Source organism: Catharus ustulatus, chromosome 4, assembly GCF_009819885.2.
Source record: "Catharus ustulatus isolate bCatUst1 chromosome 4, bCatUst1.pri.v2, whole genome shotgun sequence".
Lineage (NCBI taxonomy): Eukaryota > Metazoa > Chordata > Aves > Passeriformes > Turdidae > Catharus > Catharus ustulatus.
This window is the reverse complement of record NC_046224.1, coordinates 64,081,384-64,101,907: the sequence shown is the minus strand read 5'-3', so window position 1 is coordinate 64,101,907 and position 20,524 is coordinate 64,081,384. Positions and strand designations below refer to the sequence as shown.

The 20,524-nt window shown below is 41.5% G+C and overlaps 1 protein-coding gene across 2 annotated transcripts in view; it reads right to left on the bottom strand.

The window, feature by feature from the left end:
• Positions 1-980: 980 nt before the first annotated feature.
• LRP6 (LDL receptor related protein 6) overlaps positions 981-20,524 on the bottom strand; it is a 122,477-nt gene continuing 102,933 nt past the window's right edge. Inside the window, exons 16-23 of one of the 2 annotated variants that reach the window (XM_033057990.2) lie at positions 18,143-18,352; positions 16,764-16,889; positions 15,172-15,408; positions 13,408-13,518; positions 11,372-11,602; positions 10,592-10,728; positions 9,321-9,418; positions 981-6,985 (exon numbers count right to left, since the gene is read on the bottom strand). In XM_033057990.2, the coding sequence (XP_032913881.1) occupies positions 6,694-6,985; positions 9,321-9,418; positions 10,592-10,728; positions 11,372-11,602; positions 13,408-13,518; positions 15,172-15,408; positions 16,764-16,889; positions 18,143-18,352 (1,442 nt within the window). In that variant the 3' untranslated portion in view covers positions 981-6,693. The remainder of the gene's footprint in view (positions 6,986-9,320; positions 9,419-10,591; positions 10,729-11,371; positions 11,603-13,407; positions 13,519-15,171; positions 15,409-16,763; positions 16,890-18,142; positions 18,353-20,524) is intronic. The other variant, XM_033057991.2, reaches the window with a different exon arrangement.

Here is a 20,524-nt window from a genome sequence, read left to right as displayed (position 1 = left end):
GCTGGAGACTTCCTGGCACGGTAAAACAACTGACAGTAAGTTCTGCTTCCTGAGCTACACTCTCCCTGTAAAGAGCTTTGTCTTTAACCCCCAAGGTTTAACTCCAGTTGCTCATGGAGAGGACTGATCCTGCTTTGTGGGTCTGTCCATACCCCCTCTCTAATATGCACTTTGAGGAACAAATGCACTCTGTGCTTAACAGCTGTATTGGGAATCCAAAAGAACACAAATGCTGCACACAAACTTCTAACATATTACAACTGCACAGACACTAGATGTAGCCACCATCGTTTAAATTGTTGAGACTTTTGCAGCCCAGCACCAATTCCCAACTGGCAGTTTTAAAGAAAAACGCAGCATCCTGCAGCTCCAAACTAATGGCTTGTTTTCCAAGGCAAAATAAATGTAACCTCTTGAAACAAAGTAAGCACAGCACCCCAGCTGGGGGGACCTGGAGGTATTTTTAGAACGCTCTGTGAGATTGATGAATGCAAACTCTGACTCATTGACATGGGAAGTGATATGTGGCTTGTCCGTGCCTCCATGCAGAAAAACTGGAGCTGCAAAAGAGTCTCAGTACAGCCAGATACACACTGATACAAAGCCACGTATTTTTTTCCAAGACCAGTGGAAGCAAGTGGAGTGGGGAATTCCTGTGCTGAGCTTATAAATTCAGAACTGGTTCCTCTCCAATTATTTCTTACAGCAACAGGATGAGGGGTTGGGGGAAATTTCTTGCACCCGATAAAGATTCATGTGGTAAAATAATCTGGTCGGTATTATCCTGTAAACCAATCTAAGGGACCAATAATCGAGACTTTTAGCTTTAAAATGTCATCAGCTGCACTGCAAATCCATGTCTCTGCAGAGCCTTCTACAGCATTAGGAAACTCAGCCCATTCTTTTATGGAGAGCAAAGATGCACGTTGCACCTTTAACTACCTGTGCTCTAGATGCAGAAATAAAATGAAACATACCTCTCCTTTTTCACTCTTAGTTTTATTATAAAAATCAACATTTCATTTGATACAACTCGGTTTATAGCAATAATTGGAAAGGATTTTTGTACAAGGTTTATATACACCATACAAGTAAAGCACTTTATTTTACAAAAAAAAAAAAAAAAAAGTTAGTGAATGAGTGAATAGGGCTGGCCAAATGTTGGCCATTATAATATAAATACATCCTTGCAAAGCACCATCGTACCGAAGTTGATGAACAAGAGACACCAGCTGGCTTTAAGACAATGACAAAGAGTAATTAAAGCTTACAAAAAAGAACAAACAAAACAAACCAAAAACAAAATGAAGAGTTACAATCTGAAAGCAGCACCAGATCCTTCACTTGCAAACAAGGCTAGTTCAGCTTAAGCCTTGTGGTATCCTCTTTACAGAAAACACTTCCCTTTTCCGATGACCCTTCCCTGCATGGCTTAAGGCTACAGCCATTTTAATCAGGACTTCAAAGCTGCTCCCGGTTCATTTAAAGAGGGGAACTCGGTTCTCCAAGAGTTTGTAAAAACCATCCTGCCCTCTACTCGGACCATCCTGAATAAAATGCCCCAGACACTTTACTTACCCTGCCCGGCACAGTTCTGGTGTGAATCACCAGTCCCTATAAATGCTACGAATCCCTTCCCTTTTTAAAGATGGAAAAGAAAGAAAATTTTGGATCATTACTCTGTTTTGACTTCTTTTAGAAAGAAACTGACTGTTTTGTAGCCCTTTCCAAGCTATTAGTTCATTCCTAACTTATTGGCAACGTTTATCTGTCACTTGTCATTAAGTTAAAGTTAATTTTCAAGCCATACCAGCACCAAAACGCAATTTAAAAAATCTCTTTGCTAAGGAAGCACTTTCTGAATAGCAATGCTCAAATTATTTTTGCACTCAATGAGCCAGTTATTTTCCTGCTGCAGAACTAATAAGTACAGGTTCAGAAGCAGATTCTAACACTAACAGTGCTGTGCGACAAACATGCTCAAGGCAAAAAGGTCAGGAAAAGAAAGTGATTGATTTCTTCTTAAGAGGTATTTTGAAGAAGTCATCTGATCCAACAGCATGTGTGACCAGGGAGTTCTGTAGTTCAAGCAGTTCCCCCCAGAATGGTGCTAATTAATTAATCTGAGATTTGCCAAGCAGTCAAGAATGGAAATAATATTCAAGACAGTGGCCTTTTCTTCATCTTAGCACAGGTTTAACTACTTTAAAGCTTATAGTGTGTTTAGGACTTGCCAGTGAAGCCAATCTCTAGAGAGCGGGCTGTAATGAATAGGGAAGAAATGCAGAGCTAGAGACCATCAAGGTCCATTAGTGTAATAAACAGGAATGACAGGGATTTTCCACATGCACCTTCACTTGCAGCTGACTGCAGCACCTGCCATGTTAAGCAGTTTGGGTGCAATTTTCTTCATAATTACTCTAGGGCTGCAGCAGGCTGCTTTTCATGTCCATACAAAACACAGAGGAGCTTTACTTATCTGCAAAATGGACTCCAAAAGTAGGGGATCAGTATAAAAAATGTGCTTCCTCTCCTGCCTGGCCTGACAGAGCATTAAATATCCAGGTATTCTGCTGTCTGTAGTACAACCTGGCCAAAAGGAGCCCAGGGTAGGTGAGACGCAGCAGGACAACACTCAGCATTAATACTCTGGGAGTCAGGGAGGCTGAATCTATGCACAAGAGAAAATTATCAGCTTTGGCTAAGTGACCATTATCAAAGATCTGGGTACTGCACACACATTTGTACATGCACGTGGGGAGGGAAATGCCGTGGCAGAAATCCAGAATTTACAATGCAGAAAGTTTCAACTCACAGCAAAATGAATCCTTTGATATCAAATGGCTCACTTACGTATTTTGCATTACTGTAAATATTTCATTTAATGTATGTGCACAGGTTGCATGAATTTATATTCATGGAAACCATTCTTTATTTCAAATGCAAATGCCATGTGCGTGTTCATTTGTCGCATCCAGGTTATTGCCTAATAAATATCTTGGTATCCAAAAGCAGTGGGGAAATGAAGAGTGTCCCTTAGGAAGCTATGAGCTGCATGCAGCATGACATGCCAGGTATAACTTTAAAAGGCAGGTTTAGGTCTCATTAATATTGCCATTTAGACATGCAAAGTTAGTTTTCAACAAATTATGCTGTAGTGTCTTGTTTGGTTTTTTAGCTACAACAGGCTGTTTCTTTCCAGACTGGGCATACCAGCTATTCCCATCACCAGACAGCCAGCTAAGAACACTGGCCAGGTATCTGCAGAGAGGAAAAAGTACACAAGGGTCCCTATGTTAATGCCCTACTGTACCTGATGCTGTAGGATAAGGACCTTTATGCTTAACTTGATGGACGAGGAGCAATTTTCACTGCCATCAGTGAGTGCGATCCCTTCCATGCTAATGCTACAAACCCATTTCAGCAATCTCTGAATGGGCATGTCTGTATTATCTACGGTCCCAACACCTCAGCCAACTGGAGAAGCAGGAGAAAAGATCATCCTCGCTGAGGGAAGGAGAGACTATGAATCACAACTGGCTCAGTGGCAAAGGGGAGCAAAGAGAAAACGTTCAGTTTATCGATTGGGAATGTGTCAGGTGTGGGTCCTGGCTGCATCAGTGCTTTTGCAATTTGGAAATCTGCTTGAGAGAAGCTTCGCAGATCAGCACCTCTTTAAAAAAGTTACTCCAGATTTACTGAGAAAATACATGTATTTGCAAAATCATATCATAGCTTTCTGCTCAGACGAGGAACAGCCTGAGAACATAGAGAACTATGCTGGGCATTTCTGGTGGAAAACCCCACTGTCCACTTTTCCTCTCGTGAACTTCCCAGAGACAGAGCACCCAAAATATTCGATGCACAAATTGAAACATCTGTATCAGAAAGACTTGATCAAATCCTACATGGAATTGTATGTCCATCCCACTGACTTCAGTTGGGTTATGTGGATGTAAACCAGTGCAGGAGTCAGCACGATCCATATGCAGAGAATGTCTTTCTTCTAAACAAATTTTTGCTATAATTAAAACAAATTTAACTGCAGGAAGCTCCCTCCCAGGGGATGCCTCAGTGAGGCAGTCCAGCTGCACCAGAAAGAGGATACCACTCCTTAAGCTCAACCATCCTGAAGTTTTTCAAAAAGAAATTGGCACACTGAGAAAAGCATTTTGCAAGAAGAGACCATTGCCATTGCAGTACAAGCACTTGGACTGAGATACAACAATACAATATTCTTCTGAGTTCATTAGTGCAAGTTTTCACATGTGAACCCCACACGGAATGCTGCACATGAAAAAATGTAAACAACAGAGAAATTCTAATTCTCCTTGGTGTGCCCGCCTCACCCCCCACCCTGACACACCTGCCCTCCCCCCTTCATATATATGGTTTTGAGTTCCCTTATAGCTCACAACACCCTCCTCAACATCCATCCTGCTGGACAACACAAGGAAGCTTCTCCGCCAGCAAGGAAGAGCCAGAAGAACAGCTACCACAAATCCTAGAAATCTAGAATGAAGCTGGGCAGAAAACCCCTTAGGTATGTCATCTTCAGAGATCAACAGCAATAGCCTGGAGATCACCAAGGCTTTTTAAAGTTTCCTCAGGTATTCTGGACTAGTAGGAAAGACCCTTTATTACAGATGGAATCCCAATGACACTGTTTTCCTTGGAGCTGAAACCAAACGAGGATCCAGTACTCCAGATGAGTGGCAGCTGGCAAGAATAACTTGTCACTAATTTTGTCAACAGCATCAATTGCAAGCCCATGCCGTATTTTCAGGTAACTTCTCCTTTAGTTGAAACTGGCTGGGAAAGAGGCAACAGAGAACAATCAAACCTAAAAGGTGCCTCTGGAAAGTTGCTATCCCCATTCCATACCCAAAGGTGAGGAGGCAGGAGCTCCCAGGACCTTTGTTTTGAGAGAGAAGACTCAGAGGGCCAGTCTGTGAAGGCACTGAGCACCTTCAGTGGATGTGATGTCAAAAGAAGGTGCAAATGCATAATGCCATCTAAGACCAGGTATACTGTGAGCTCTGCTGCAACAAAACAAATTCAAAGCACTGCACTGGAGTCCAAGAGGAGTTAACAATATCCTAGGTTGCCCCTTAAACTACACAAATAATGTTTTCACTTGATTAAATAATCTCCCTGTCAAAATCACCTTGGTGAGGCTGACAGAAGGGGCTACATATGACAATATACAAAAATAGAGATGTGAATATAAAATGGTTTGGTTACGAATATTTTAAAATTTGACATTCACAGCGGTTAATACTTAAGTATTAAACTCACACCATGCAAAAGAGGAGGTATGTCAAAATCATATTGAGAAAAACTGGCTTTACCTAACACAAAGAAAACACGAGCAGTTAATACAGCAGGGGAACCCCTTCCAATGATCAAAACATCTATTTTTCTTATGGACAGTTGTTCCACTGAAAGTTAAATGCTTCCTTACTAGGGAAAAATAATATATATATTTATATATATGATTTGTATACTGTGATATCAATATACACTGAAAGTACTGCAAGGATATATTATTCATTTACAGTAAAACTAACAATCCATGGTTAAATTTATAGTTTATAAATATGCTGTCTATATTATATGTGGTATAAAAATATTTGACATTTTGTGGGCACTAGGTCAAAATAAGATTTTCTTTTTTAAGGGACTAAAAATCACTCAGGTATATGCATATTACCCTTGTCAATGACGTGAGAATTGTACTGACCTGGTACAAAACAGAGTCCTACCATGCTGGCAAAATGAGGAGGGTAATGTATAGCATGATAATCATTGCATGACAAGGCTAATTAGGAGAAAACCCGGCATTTACAGCAGCCCAGTTCTAGCAGTAATTTCAATAGGAATATCATGAATTTAAGTGACACGGGCAGGAAGAAAGGATGAAGAAAAGATAAGAAAACCTAACCGGGATTAAAGAAAACTTTAAAATACACCCAACAAAAATAACTGAAATTCCAGAAGCAGGGAGAGAGCCCTAAACGCTCTCACTTGTTAAATGCATTAAGGAAAATCAGAGGTGTATTTATTTAAAAAAGTGTGCGATTGATTTTCTGGATTCACTGCTACGATTGCTGTATTCCTGTAGAAAACAAAGCCCTTTGTGTAAGGTTAATATCTGTCCTGACTGCATTTTCAAGTTTAACTTAAGTTGCTGGCCCTCTGCAGTTAACATAGAGGTTATTTGGCTACTTCCAAGTATCTATGGTATGCTGCTCCGAGACGGACTTCTTTATTATTAATTACTTTAAACATTTTTGGTATTGACAAAACCCACATATCACCTCGCTGGACAAGTAACACATCCCAGTCCTTCCATTTCCTTATGTGCTCAGTCACTTCACTGGATTAAGGCATGTTTTTGTGTTCCATTTGCAAAAATAAAAACATTTTGTACAAACGTCTGGGTTCTTTTATACAAAAATTTTTCTTCTTATGGCACAAGCAGCAGCTGCTGTTTAAGAAAATATATAAATATCCTTTTTTTTTTTCCTTTCTTTCTTTTTAAATTCTTCTGTACAACTATCTTCAGTGTTCCTCCGCCCTGCACTTAACTGTACACTGTGCTCCCCCATGCTGGGCTCCCTCCCCCCGTCCCCAGCAGAACCTTTAGTATTTACAGCGCGGAGCGGAGGGCGCGGGGCGGGGGGCCGGCTCTCAGGACGAGTCGGTGCAGGGGGACGGCGGCGGAGGGTACAGGTGGTGCGAGTAGCTGCGCTCGGTGTAGGGGGACGGCGGGCAGCTCTCGCAGTTCTCCTCGGCGGACAGGTACTGGCTGCGCGGCGTGGGCGGCGGCGGCACCGGCTCCGAGTCATAGTTGAGGTCGCTGGTGTAGCCCTTGGCGGCGGCCGCGGGCAGCCGGCGGCTCGGGCCGTAGTCGCTGTCGCACACGTCCGTGCTGCAGGGCGTCGTGGGCGGCGCGAAGTGCCGGTAGCTGTAGGGCCGGTAGCTGCAGCGGGGAGATGGACAGGGGAAAGGGTCACTTCTCCTTTCTCAAGGGAGATAAGCCAAGGTGGAAACAGAAAGCAGGGCAACCTCTGCAGTGATGCATAGCATGTGCTCTCCAGACTTCCCTGCAGCGCTGGGCACGTCACGGCAACAGGTGAAAGGGATGCCAATTTATTTGTTAATTATCTAACTAGTAAAATTAATTACAGTAATTTCATAATTATAAGCCACACCTGATTATAAGCCGCACCTGATTATAAGCCGCACTTCCGGGTGTCGGCAACTTTTTCTTCTTTGTCCATATATAAGCCGCACCTGATTATAAGCTGCACTTCGGGTTCGGACCAAAATTTTAGGCAAAATGGTGTGGCTTATAATCGTGAAATTACTGTATTTTTAGCTCTGAGCAACCCGTCACATAAATTTCTGACGTGCTGCTTTACTCGTAGAAAATTCATTTTGTGCTCGAAACTGCTGGACTTGGATAGTGTGCCACGTTTGGTGTAAGTGTTCTATTATTGCGTTCGGGTTAAATTAAAATAATATGGGTGCCCCGGCCTTGGACAGGACATGGAGTAACCTGGTCTAGTGGAAGATGTTGCTGCCCATGGCAGAGGGTGAAACTAGGTGGGCTAAAGTTCCTTCTCACCCACAGAATTCTGTGATTCCAAGATCACTGGAGAAACTAGGTTTGCTAAGTGCTAAGTGCTTCCCAGTCTCCAGATGTTTCCAGTGGCCCTGGCACTGCCTGCTCAGAGATGCAAGGAGCACCTGTAAGAGCTTTTGTTGTGCCACAGAAAGGAGCAGTGGCTGAGAACACTCACACAACTGGCTCCCTAGGGAGTTAATTGAGAAGAAGTTGCCCCTAAGACAGTGGGGCAGGAAGGGCACAGGTGTGCATGTACCTGTGTAATAGCGGTGTTGCAATTATGGAGAAGATAATTCTGTTTCCATTATGCAATTTCTGGACACTAACTTCCAAGGCCAGACAGAAGGACTGAAAATTACCTGGCACACTCATAGCACTCAGGAGAAGCGTTCCTTAGAGAAGTAAATGGGATGACATTCTCAAAGGCTGCTACCACAAAACATCTTTTAAAATGAACCCAAGATAGTTTCAAGGAAACAAATTAGAAAGAGAAATGCATGGTAACTACAAGTCCCAGCATCATAGTTAGTGGTTGGGGACACAAGGGGATGCAGCTCCTCTATAGTCAAGTCAGAATATTACGAAAGAAGTAAGATCAGAAGCAGCAAGACCAGGGTTTATATTTGGGTGGGGGAGCTTTTGGAAAATGTTGAACCCTATGCTACATCCTTAATATCATTTATAATACTTAAAGTCACGTCAGCTAACCAGTGGATGACCCACGCTGGTGCCTGAATTTGGGTTTCTTTCATTAGAAAATTACTTATAATTTTAAATGATTTTTCATATGGCTGCAAGGGATCATTATAAACATCTGGTCTGACCTGCACAACAGAGGCCATACTTTCTGCTAATGGAGAAGAGATGTCTGTTCAGCCCCAGAGACCTCATTACCCAAAGTCCCCAAAGGGTCTGTGTTAGGGAGGCGCATCTTTCAGACAAATACAACGCTCTTTTCTCACTGACCACATCTACTGGTGATTTGGGAGGGGAACCTTTATACCCTTGGGTAGCAGGGTCTGTTCTTCTATTTTTGGTAACTTGTTATATAATCATAACTAACTCCAGAATTCTTACAGGGAAGGTAAGAAGAATACACTCAAACAGAGAGAAAATGCATGCCCGTAAATACTAGTCAAGAGAAAATAAGGCAAAAGGTTACCAATCTTTTCCAGATATTAACCTTTAATGTGTTAAACTAGAAATTCTGTGCTTTGTATAGACAACAATATTAATGCTACTTCTGACCTATCAGCCTTTATATTGTCAACTTTTCTTCCACAGGGTATTTGCTTATAATTTCTGATAATTATATAACAAATTATTTACAGCAGCCTAAAAAAGGGCAGGGCTCACTCCAGGGTAAGTTTTTTTGGCTCAAAATACTCATGTTACTGCATTTCTTTAAGCATGTAGCTAGTTTTGTGATGAGTGCTCTCATTCCCTCTCAGGAATATACCCCAGGGATGTATCACTACCCACTTAGTGTATGATTTACCTCAAACAGTGCTGCACTTCTGCACAGGCAGCAGTGACGTGATACACGTGAGCCCATTTAAGCACCAGTTTAGTGCTTGCAGAATTGGGGCCTTTGATTGTAATTCTTACGGAGCAGAGGCTGCCTTTATTCTGCATTTTCTACACTAACTGCTTTGATCCTGACAGAAGCTATTGTAATAGTAATTACCTGTAGGATCTATGAGTGGATGGGCTGTTTGAAGAATAACCAAATTCCATGGTGTAGTGTGAACGTTCAGTAGCTGGTGATGGTGGTGGGTTCAAAATCTAAGGAGTAAGAAAGGAAAAAAGCCACTTTTAAAAAGGAAAGATACAAAAGATACACAAGAAAATAAAATTTTATATTTTTTTAGTACTGCCTAATAGGAACCTTAAGTAAAGAACTGCATACATAGCCCTCCCAACAAACAGGATTTTTTCCCTGTTTATTCCCCAGCTCTTAAGCAGACCCTGGAAATGCCATTTGTTGCCATTCCTTTTAGCTACTACTAAGCTCTTCTAAAAACACTGGATGCTGTGGCTATTTTGACATAGCCAATGCTGAAAAGTAAAGTTGCAGCCAGCTGTTCAATTCTAGATTTTCACTAGGGATACCACTGCCCAAGGCAGACTGGCAGATCTCTGCTCCTGCAAGCTGCAGTCCCAAAGTACTGCTCTGCTTATAACACTTGCAGCGTGCTGGCCAAGGCAAGCATTCCTTCCCTATGCAGGCATGTTCTTACTCCATGTATGTGGAATATTTTTAAGCTGATTTAAAGCCTGACTGGTTGATTCTCAGAACTGAAAAACGGACAGTTGAGGATTCCAGCCTTCACTGACCAAGCATGAGACTCCTTCATACTTGACAGTGGCTTGGCGAGCTCCATACAAATTTCCAAACCAACCACCACAGATGTTGGAAGTGAAGACAGGGAGCCCTCTAGGGCTGGCATCAACTGTTACACAGCAGTTAGTGCAGCACACTACCCATTTGTGATGGAGGGATGTTATGGAGCTGCAAAACATTTGTTTACTTATTTACCTGTCACTTGTAAGACACATGACACAAAGCTTCATTTTAATTCCTTGAAAGGTCTGTACAGAATCAGCCTTAGTTTTACCTTCAGAGGCACATGGCAGAGTATAATGAAAGGAAATCTCTCTGCCAGAGCTGCTCAACCTCTACAGGGATTTTTTTCATCTCCCCTGACATTCAATCTAGTATCTTTTTTCCTGGCATTGAGCTCTCTCACAACTTTTTTAAATTAAATGAAAATTTCTAGACCGTTTTGGAAAAAGATAATCCTCTTCCCTTTCAAAATCACTTACTCCATATCCAAACAAGTTTATTATGCTAGAATTCTAAATCAAAACATCAATCTGTTAATTGATTAACCTTTAGAAAGATACTATCACTTCCCTGAAAGTTATTAAAGGTTTATGAATAATAGAATGACTTACTGGAGGAAAGTAAGTGCCTTTGGTACTTGAAGAACTACTGGAGGAGGCTCCTGTAACATGGGCCCTGTCATAGGGTGGGCCACTGCTCCCTCCCATAATGCTGAGGGAGCTGATGACAGATTTACCTCGAGACATACCTGAAGAACACAGATGGATGTCAGTATTCAATTCTTTCTCAATTCACAGACTAAAGGAAGTTTAAAAAAATAATCTGGAGGACAACAGCAGTATAAGCACAAGTTGCAAGCTCAAAATTAATTATCTTGGTATTAAAACCAAATTATGTTCTGAGAAGAGGCTGTTGGATCTAAAAGCCACAAGTTACACTACATATTTAATCAATATATACAGAAGCAATGCACATAGATGAGATGAAATGAAATGTTGTGGTTAAGTTTTACTTTTTAAACAGCAGTACCATCATGTGCTTGGACTGGTGTCGGAAAATTCATTGAGATGAAAGTTATTGCTGGTCATTAGAGAAACTTTGCTGGTGCTACAAGAGCCCAAAAAGGGGATTCTTTAGTAGCAAAAGAAGAAAATGCACAATGGGTGCATTTATTTGAGCTTAGGTTCTGCTAAGTACCTACATTCTTGTGAAAGCATGGGCAATATAGCAGTTCATTATTGTAAAGAAGGATGGCAACAAGCCTTGGCAGTCCTGGCTTCCCACAGCTTCCAAGAACTGCATCTGGAGCAGAAATTTCCTGTACACAGCTGCACAGTATCCTGAAGTACAGCTGTGGGGTGCCAAAGACAAGGACCACCCCCTTTACTTACCAGGGAGAGAGCCTGACAGAGAGCTTGGGTGAGGCACATAGCCTAGAGGCACCGAGGCTGGCCCGTGCACCACGTAATCGTTGGTCATGGTTTCCCCATCCCCCTTCATGCGTGGGCACAGCACCCTCTGGCAGATGAAGTACATTGCTCCCACCACAAAGACTGTAAGGATCACACCAATGATGGAGCCTATGGTGTTGTTGGGCTGTGGTGCAGGTTCCTCCGTTGTGTCTAAGAGGGAAAAGGAAAATCAGACCATGTAAGTTTAGACCAACATCAGTTTTTCTTGCATCTTTCCACTTTCCTCCTCTTTTGTAGGCAGACAACAACTTTCAAATTAATATATGGGAGGAACAAACAGGCCCTAGGACAGGTCTGTTCAAAGACTGAGTGTCCATAAGGGCAACCTGCAGTCTCCCTGATGACCTCCGAACATGCTATGAGGTTTTTCGAATCACAAATCACAGGAAATGAGCAGTACATGCATGTGAAGGGGTTGTGATGAACCAGGCCCTGCTCTTGCTTCAGGCTGACAAGCAGAGCTCTGCTTTGAACTTGATGAACAAGACCTGCAGCCACATCTCCAGATGACACTGTGCAGGGGACTCCTCTTGTGCTTTTCTTGTCACTGAAGATGACAACAACTGCTTTTCATGTCACCCCTTGGTTATCCCTCAGTGTAACAGACTGGCACTCTTTTTTCTCAGCAGTGTGACAATCACTTATGGTGCATCACCTTGACTGTTCAGCAGTGATGAATTTTGGGTTTGCTGCTGTTTATTAAACTACCTAAACTATTCCACATCTGACCCACCCTCCTTATGGTTACAGATACAGCTGAGCATTAGCCTGAGAGGTGCCACCTTGTGAGAAATCTGCACCAAAACAATTATTCAACAGTCAAAATGAGTGTCTTTCCCTACAAGACTAATTCTAAGCAATGACATTTCTGGGAGTAACTGACAACCCCCTGCCTGTGCTCATGAATTTGACAAGAAAGGCAGACTTTAAAGTATTTTCCTGTTCTAGTCAGTGTTTTACATCTTATGCATTACTGAAAGTTTTTTCCTCAACACGTTTTCTTCTCCCTGAACACCAAACCCACACTTGAACCAGCTTGTCACAGTCTACAGAGATAAGTAAACAGACTTCTGATCATAGTGAAAGAGGGATGGTGACAACTGCCATCTTATTCTGGGTGGGCCAATTTTCCATCCTCTGTTACAAAACTGGAGAACGAATAAACTCTAATAAAGGGAACTACACAAGCCTGTGATAAATGTCACTAGTAACTTGGTAGCATGACAGAACATCTCTTAATACCCCTTAAGATCAAGGGTCCAACTCTGGCTTTGCATTTTCAAATTATCTGTGTGCCAGCTGTGATACATGGATCTCTAACACAAGATGAGATGTCCCTATTTACAATTTCTTTTAAAGCACCAACAGTGAAAGTGAACTTTCGAGCTGGAATTTTAAAGGCAGTGGTTTTCTTGTAGAGCTCTGGAGATTTCAAGGTAGAGGATATCACATGTTACAAATCAGAAATCAAGCTCAGAATTACATCCTTTCAAGATAAAAAAAAGAAATTTTAGAAGGTTTACTCTATAAATAGAGTGCTCCTTTGATTGTAAAAGCACCTGCTATTAATTCTTTGGATGAGAAAACCATGAAGCAGAGGAGTTACATATGAATGCCTCATGCCAATAGTTATTTTTTCAACATTGCACCAACTCAGCATACTAACATTATAGTAAAACAAACCTTTCACTTCTTTCAAAATTTTAAAAAGGTAAGAAGAAAAATAACTGGCATTCTCTGCCTCAGAAACTATTTGTTCAGAATACTAATTATTTTTGTTATTTCTATTCCACCACATTGTGCATTAATTGCATGACAGCTGTTATGAAGAGAAGCATTAATTTTGGGAACAACTAATTCAGTCTGCTTGTCAGAATAAAATCAAACTCATAGGAAAGGTGAGAAACAAATTTTGGATGCTGCAACCAAGTCTCCAGTCTCAGGCATACACTTACAGCATCCTTGCTCATCAGAGCTGTCACTGCAGTCCAGGTTGTGATCACACTTCTTGCTTTTCCCAATGCACTGCCCGCTGGCACAGCGGAACTGGTCCGTTAAACACAGCACTGCAAAGAACACCCACACCAACAATCAGCATCAGAAACTTCTCCTCTTAAAAATCATTAAGAAATAAAAATACCAAAGCATATAGTCAGGAGTGTCTTGGGAGAGCTTGGAGTGCTTACAAGCTTCATTTCTGGAATTAGCCAGTGGCACACAAAGTCCCTCACGTGAACCATGCAGAGCAAGTGACTCAGTGTTCTGTTGAGGACAGTGCACACTGGTATCTGGGCTTTAGTTCCTGCTTACAGTAAGAGCACTACAAGATAAAGTGACCTTCATCTAAAATAACTCAGAGGCCACTGAGAGAACAGGCACTTATCCCAGAAAATGGTTATTGCAATCTTACTGTAAGAATGTCCAATCCCAAGCATTTACTGTAATATGAGAGAGAAGAATTAAGTTATGAAAAATAAATCTGCTAAACCATGATAATAAAATTGTTTAAGAAAGATAAATGTCCTTCCTAATGTCCTTGTGCTCTTCCTGTAAACCAGAAAACTCCTCAATTGTGAAACAACGTATTGACTTGATATTATATTTTTTAACTGAAACGAAGGACAGAATATAGAATTGAAGCTTTGCCAGTACACTGAAAAAATAAAAGGTGCTGCAGGCAAGGTGCTGGCTGCTGCTGTTTCCACATATTCCTGCCTCCTGTTTCTCATAAATCCAGAAATCCTTTTTTGTCTTCAGCTGAATTAAGAAGTTAAACTAAAGGCTTTTCTGATTTGTAATCAACTTGAATACTCTCAGCAACAGGACCACTTTGAAGGTGATAAACAGCCCCTAGTCTGACATCTCCAATTGCTGGATGACACCTGGGAAGTTGCACAACACATTTTCAGATGTCAGCATCTCAGCTGGCTAGCAATCACCTTTCAGCACACCAGAATTTCAGCTCTATGTTTTTGTTTGAGCTGGAGTATATATTTTGGAAAGAAATTTCACCTTGATTTAAAGGCGTTTCAACAGTCTCCACAAAGAAGGAAAATGTACTGAAAGGATATAAAGAAGCAGCATCCTTTCAGGCTTACAAGTTGTCCCTACATCTCTTCACTACATCTGCAATAGGGAAAGAATGAGTTTGCTCACACTTTATGTTGTGTAGTGGTGGGGTAGTTCAGATTCTACCAGCAAAACCTGTCCTTTCCAAAATGAACTTAGTTCTCATTGTGCTGGCAACAGCACTTCGTTCTGTAAAGATCTCTTTTGCTGTGCTCTACAGGAAGAAGAGGTCTCCCGAAATCTCCTCTGTCTCTCACTCCTGTTTACTCAGAAAAGCTCATTTTTTTCAGGTATTGTAAAATAAACAATCCCAAAACCTTTACTCAGTACAAGGCACACAAAAAGCTATGACAACGATTTGCTGTACTTTGCAGTTCACTCCAAGATACTAGGTTTTTAGAGCTTAAAATTGTGCCATTTTTGATAGTACTTTTTACAAACAGCATTTAAGCCACTCTGACAGAGATCACTCTTAATTTCCACTTCACAGGTAGCAAAACAGAAGTATGGAGTTATGAAATAACTTCTGTTTAACAGACCAGTTTAAAAACTAGCAGAACCTCAGATTTTTTCAAATCCTACTCAGCAATAATGCTGAGCTATCCCAGTGACAGGTACATTTCCATCCCACTTGGGAGTATCCTCCATACCTTCACAGTTCTTCTCGTCCGAGTTGTCCTGACAATTTGCTTCCCCGTTGCAGCGCAGGGCGCTATCTATGCACTGCCCACTCTCACACTGGAACTGGGTGTCAGAGCACACTGGGCAGTTCTTCTCGTCACTGTGGTCTTCACACTCAGTGAAGCCATCGCAGCGCCAGGCCACCGGGATGCAGTCAATTTCACCTGTGAAACAGGTGAACTGCTGAGGGGAGCATGTTGGTGGTTCTTTGAAAATCAAGCAAACAAACAGGAGTTAAAAATCCAGGTGAACAAACAGCAGATTGGACAGGTAAGGACAAGAGCTCAGCTGCTTTCCTACATCAAGGCAGCTGATGAATAACGTGTCACATCATAAGGTCATTTCCACAGCCACTTTCTGCAGACCTTGAGGCCAGTGTGGCTGATGCAGGCTCACATAAACAGGGGCTTGACAGATGAAGAACGAGAGGAACAGAGAAAAGACACACTCAAAATGCCATTATTTTCTTCCCTTCCCACTTCAGACTCTCACACCTTTCTCTCAGTAAGATTTCAAGTCAAAGTCACCATGCTCTTCAACTCCCCTTTTCCTGCAACACCACTGTATACATAGCCAATGGCTTAACTCTCTTTTTCCGTTTGACAGTCATTGTATAGAAGATGTTAAAAGGATGTAATTTACTGCAGATGGATGCACTGTGACTCAGTGTCTAGTTATGTGCCCTTGACAGCTCTATTCAGTCAAAATTCTTTTAAAACAAAAAACTGCTCCATCCAGTCAAGTTCACTACCTCAACACATCTGTTAGCTGTTATTTAACATTTACTACATTAACTGTTAATCTCAGGCAGTAAGTAAGTATAGTTTTTTTTTCGCTTTTTTAATCCCCCTTTCCTCCCCCGGTTTTTTGGCCTAGTATTAAACTTGCTCTGAGAAAATATCTGGATTATGTTAGCTCTTGTTGCATTGTGAGACCACACGTCGCCTCAATGGCGAGATGATTGCATAATAAATCCATTCAGTCCGGTGGCACAAAGAGATCCAAGCACCAAAGTGCCTGTCCTCTCCCCCATTCCAGCCCCACCCCTGGAGACACCAGGGCGTGGGCTACAGTGGCCATATCACCATGGAAGGAGGCAACTTGCCCTTCTGGGACTGCAGTTCAGAAAGACATGCACAGGGTGAGCTTGGGGAGGACAACAGAGAAGAACAAAAGAGCACAGACTGTGCAATGTGCCAGAACGTGAGAATCTACCACTGCCTGAAAAGGCAGAACATAGGGAGTGACAGGAAAAAGTAATAAAAATCATACAATTAAAGAATCAAGTTGAAATAATTCAATTTAAGTTGAATCTTAAGTAGAAAGGGTGAACAGAAATCCTTATTCAACAGTTAGGAATTTTTTTCCTCTTCCCTTACTGCTTCGCAATACTTGCAGATTTAGCTGGAGGGTGGAGGGAAAGAGGTGAGTCTGTACAGGTGTGTAACAGCACCTGGTGCACTGTCACATTCCTTTGGCTCAGAAGCCATCCCTGGAGATGGAGACCCTCCCCAAGGCTGAAGATAAGAGCCCAGTGACACAGAACTTGGGAAGGACTCACCTCCACAGGACAGCTCATCCTGCAGCAGCACCAGGTGCACGGGGCAAGAGCAGCGCGTGGTGCCGTCCCCCTTCACAATGCAAATGTGGGAGCAGCCACCATTATCTTGAGAGCATGGATGTTGTCCTAGGATTTTGAAAACAAGAAAGATAGGGACTGAAAAGAAATCCCCACCTATTTTATGAGGTTTCAATAATTTCTTCATTTCCCCCTACCCGCTGGGGAAAGGATTAATGAAAAATCTCTATTAATGTTGTATGTTGTTGTGTGTATTTCTCCCTTTACACACATCTATAATTATAACATACATTGGTAACTCTCCATGATCTGAAACTACACTAAGAATTTATACTAAAACTACTCAAAGCATTTTGCTTCTTGTTTGAGGTAGCAGTAGTTCTCTGCAGCAAATAAATAGTACATTAGTAATACAAAAAGATGTCTTGCATTCCATACTTCATTTTCTCTACCAAAGACCATTCAAAAAATAAACTTTTCTAATTTATGAATTCTGAAGCTTCCATGCTGTCTCTGAAACTCAAATTAACATGCTCTAGATAAATATGTCTCTTCATTTTAATGTTTAATAAGGACAACATACTTCTCATGGAACTCCTGACAGATTTGCTGAGATTAATAGCACACGAAACTAGTAGTCTGCACTGGTGTTTTAATTAAACATCCCCAGACATTTTTCTACGTATTTCTCCAAGGCATGCACCACAGCCTACTAACCAGGCCTATTTCCTCCAGGATGACAGCATCTCCACTGCTTTAACCATCCACCTCCCACCACTTTAGGCATGTGTGTGTATGTGTGGAAAGGCCTGGTAAACAGAAACTTTTGAAAAGTGTAGCCATGATCAACACAAATTGCTATTTAATACACACTTCCTTTCTGCAATGCGACATTGCTCTTCTGTCAAATCACTTTCAGTACGAAATACCATCATCAAAAACTGTTCACTTTGCCTTCAAGGCAGGCAGTCCACTGAAATATTGACAGTTAGTGACAAGCCCTGAGAGCTGTGCTTGCCTAAACAGTGAACACCCAACAGCAATGCGCTAGCATGATCCAGAAAGCCCTCTGTTAGGGATAACAGGATGTTTCCACTGTGCCTAGAGACACTCAAATGCCAGGTGCCTGGATGGGACTACCAATCAAGTTGTCATCAGCAACAAAACACGATGCTGGGGTTGTGATAGATTTCTAGTCCGTTGCCAAGTGCCTGAAGGAAACAACCTAACAGCACCGATACCAGCTTCTGGCCCCTTCCATCTGCACTGATGTTGATCAGCAACAAGGCACAACAGGCTCGTGTCTCTTGGCTCGAGTCTCACAGGCCCTGTTTGCACCTGCAAGCAGGGATTGCACTCACTGTATTCCTGCAGGTTGAGCTCCTTCACAGCATGGATGTCACTGAGTTGTGCAATACGAGCCTGGACCTTTGTACGTCCTTCTCGACCGGTCATATCAATCTTTTCAATCATCTGCTGCTGCCTGTCAATCCAGTACAGCCAGTTCTCAAATACAGTTAGTCCCACAGGCTGCAAGATATTGGAGTCTTCCAAAACGATCCGGTTAGCACCTACAGAAGGGAGAGAGCTCTTTGGTTCAATTAGGAAAAACTGAAAAACTATCAGGAACATCTCCTACACTACTCACACCATTATTTTGCACTACTTTTATGCTACTGAGTAAGCCTACTCCAAAAACCCAAGCAATTCTGGGTCCTCTGATGCAAGACTAATGCATTTTGCAGACAGATTATCACCTTTTTTTCTGCTTTCATCAAAAAGAGAGGTTTTATGCTCAAAAAAAATCTAGTGTATTTAAGAAGCACCTGGAGTGGGGGGTGCTCATCTCTCATGAGCCTTTCCAGTCTCTTATCAATATGATGGAAATCAGCAGTTCTTTTCATTCTTCTTTCCCTTTTTGGAGAGATTAATTGCTTTGTTTTGCCATACAACAGGGAATAAGAAGATGGATTATTGGCTTCAGCTAACCCATACAAGATAAAGTCCAAGTGAAAGCAGGGTAATTAGGACTTCTCACATGAATTATGAGATTAACACTTCTGACTTCCTCATGTTCTTTTCTTTCAGCTACATTACCTTCACTAAGCTATTAGTGCTAAACTGGGAATGCTCTTTCTTCCTGGCAAAGACTTACTTTGCTGAGTTCCTTTAGCAATCACCAGGAGCAGACAAGGGGCTTTACACCTCTGAAGAGTGGTTGTTGATTTTTATGCCAGATTTTCTGGCATTAAATACAATCAAAAGAGTCTGTCACATTTCATGGCTAACTCTCCACACAAAACAGAACACAGCCAACAGTTATTTTAAAAGGTATCACCAAAGTCTGTCTGAAGACAGTGAAGACTTTGTAACTCACACAGAAGAAAAATTCTGGTCAAAACGTGAGGGCTCAGGAGGGAGGTTTAATACATGCTTCCTTTATTTAACACGATGATGTGGTCATTAACAGTCAAATATTCAGTGAGATGATCAGATTCTGAGCACAAAATTACTTACGAAGCACACGGAATCTGCTTCAGTTTTAAGAAGCTGAAACAGGATCACGCAAGTCAAGGTAAAGCTTGAAAATTTACCTCTAAATCCTGGTATTTCTGATATCTGAGCTCACTGTGCTTATTTTTCACTTTTACTACAGAAAAAAATAGCTTTTCATTGCTCATCCACAGAATTACTTCCACTAAGTTTTTTTACCTTTTGTTCTGTAAAAATATACTGAAATAACTGAATACCAGGGGAAAATAAAATCTACCATGTCTCTACCATACCACAAGATAACCTAACAGGACAGAAGACACATGCACTTCATGATTTTATTCTTCGAGTAAGTCCTATCCTTCTCTACTTTGTTTAGTAGCAAGAAGGGGCTTTCTTTTTTTTTTGTTAAGAATTTAATAAACATTATGTCAATGATGATGACTTAGAAGAAATTCAGCTATGAAAAATGTATTTATATCCTTTTTACTAAATGCACTGAAAGCTCAGAAGTTAAGTAGCCTTCCAAACATTTACCAAGCATTAAAACCTGAAGGAAAACATGGGAATTCAAATCAGCTGGGCTGGCTCTCACCACCACTTTGGAGCAACACCAGCAATGATCTGATTAGGGAAAGATGTTGATGAATTCTGAAGGAGGTTATACCCAGACTGATGTAGAAATTAATAGACTGAGTGATGTAAGTCAACCTAAATAACTGCAACCATCTATTAAACCCCAATAACATGACTAATTCTGTTGGGAAAAGGTAAGAAACAGAAACTTGCATCTTGAGAAATAAAGTTAGCCTGAGAATAGGGTAAAATAGGAAGGAATACAAAAGCTAAGACCTTGACCTACCCAAATGGAGTCTGTACATGCCCTGCTCTGCCATGCCCATGTCAATCAGCATGGCATTTTGCAGTATGTTCTTAAAGGTCTGGAGTCACTCTCTTAATGTCTTAATCTTTCTTTTTAATATTTGTGACCAAGTGTAACTGACTATTTCTGACTAAACTGAGACACTAAAATCCCTTCTTCCATAAACCAACAATGAAACCCGAAGCTGACTCATCAGGGTGCTAGCCTCCTTTATTGGGAATGTCAGATGAAAGAGAGACATGATTAAGAGGAGCTTTGTCTTCTGGCATCACTATTCCCTTTCCAGCAATACCTTTTACAAAAAGACTTAAAACCAACCAAATACAAAAAACAGGACACACCCATAGCTCATTCTATTTCCAAATAA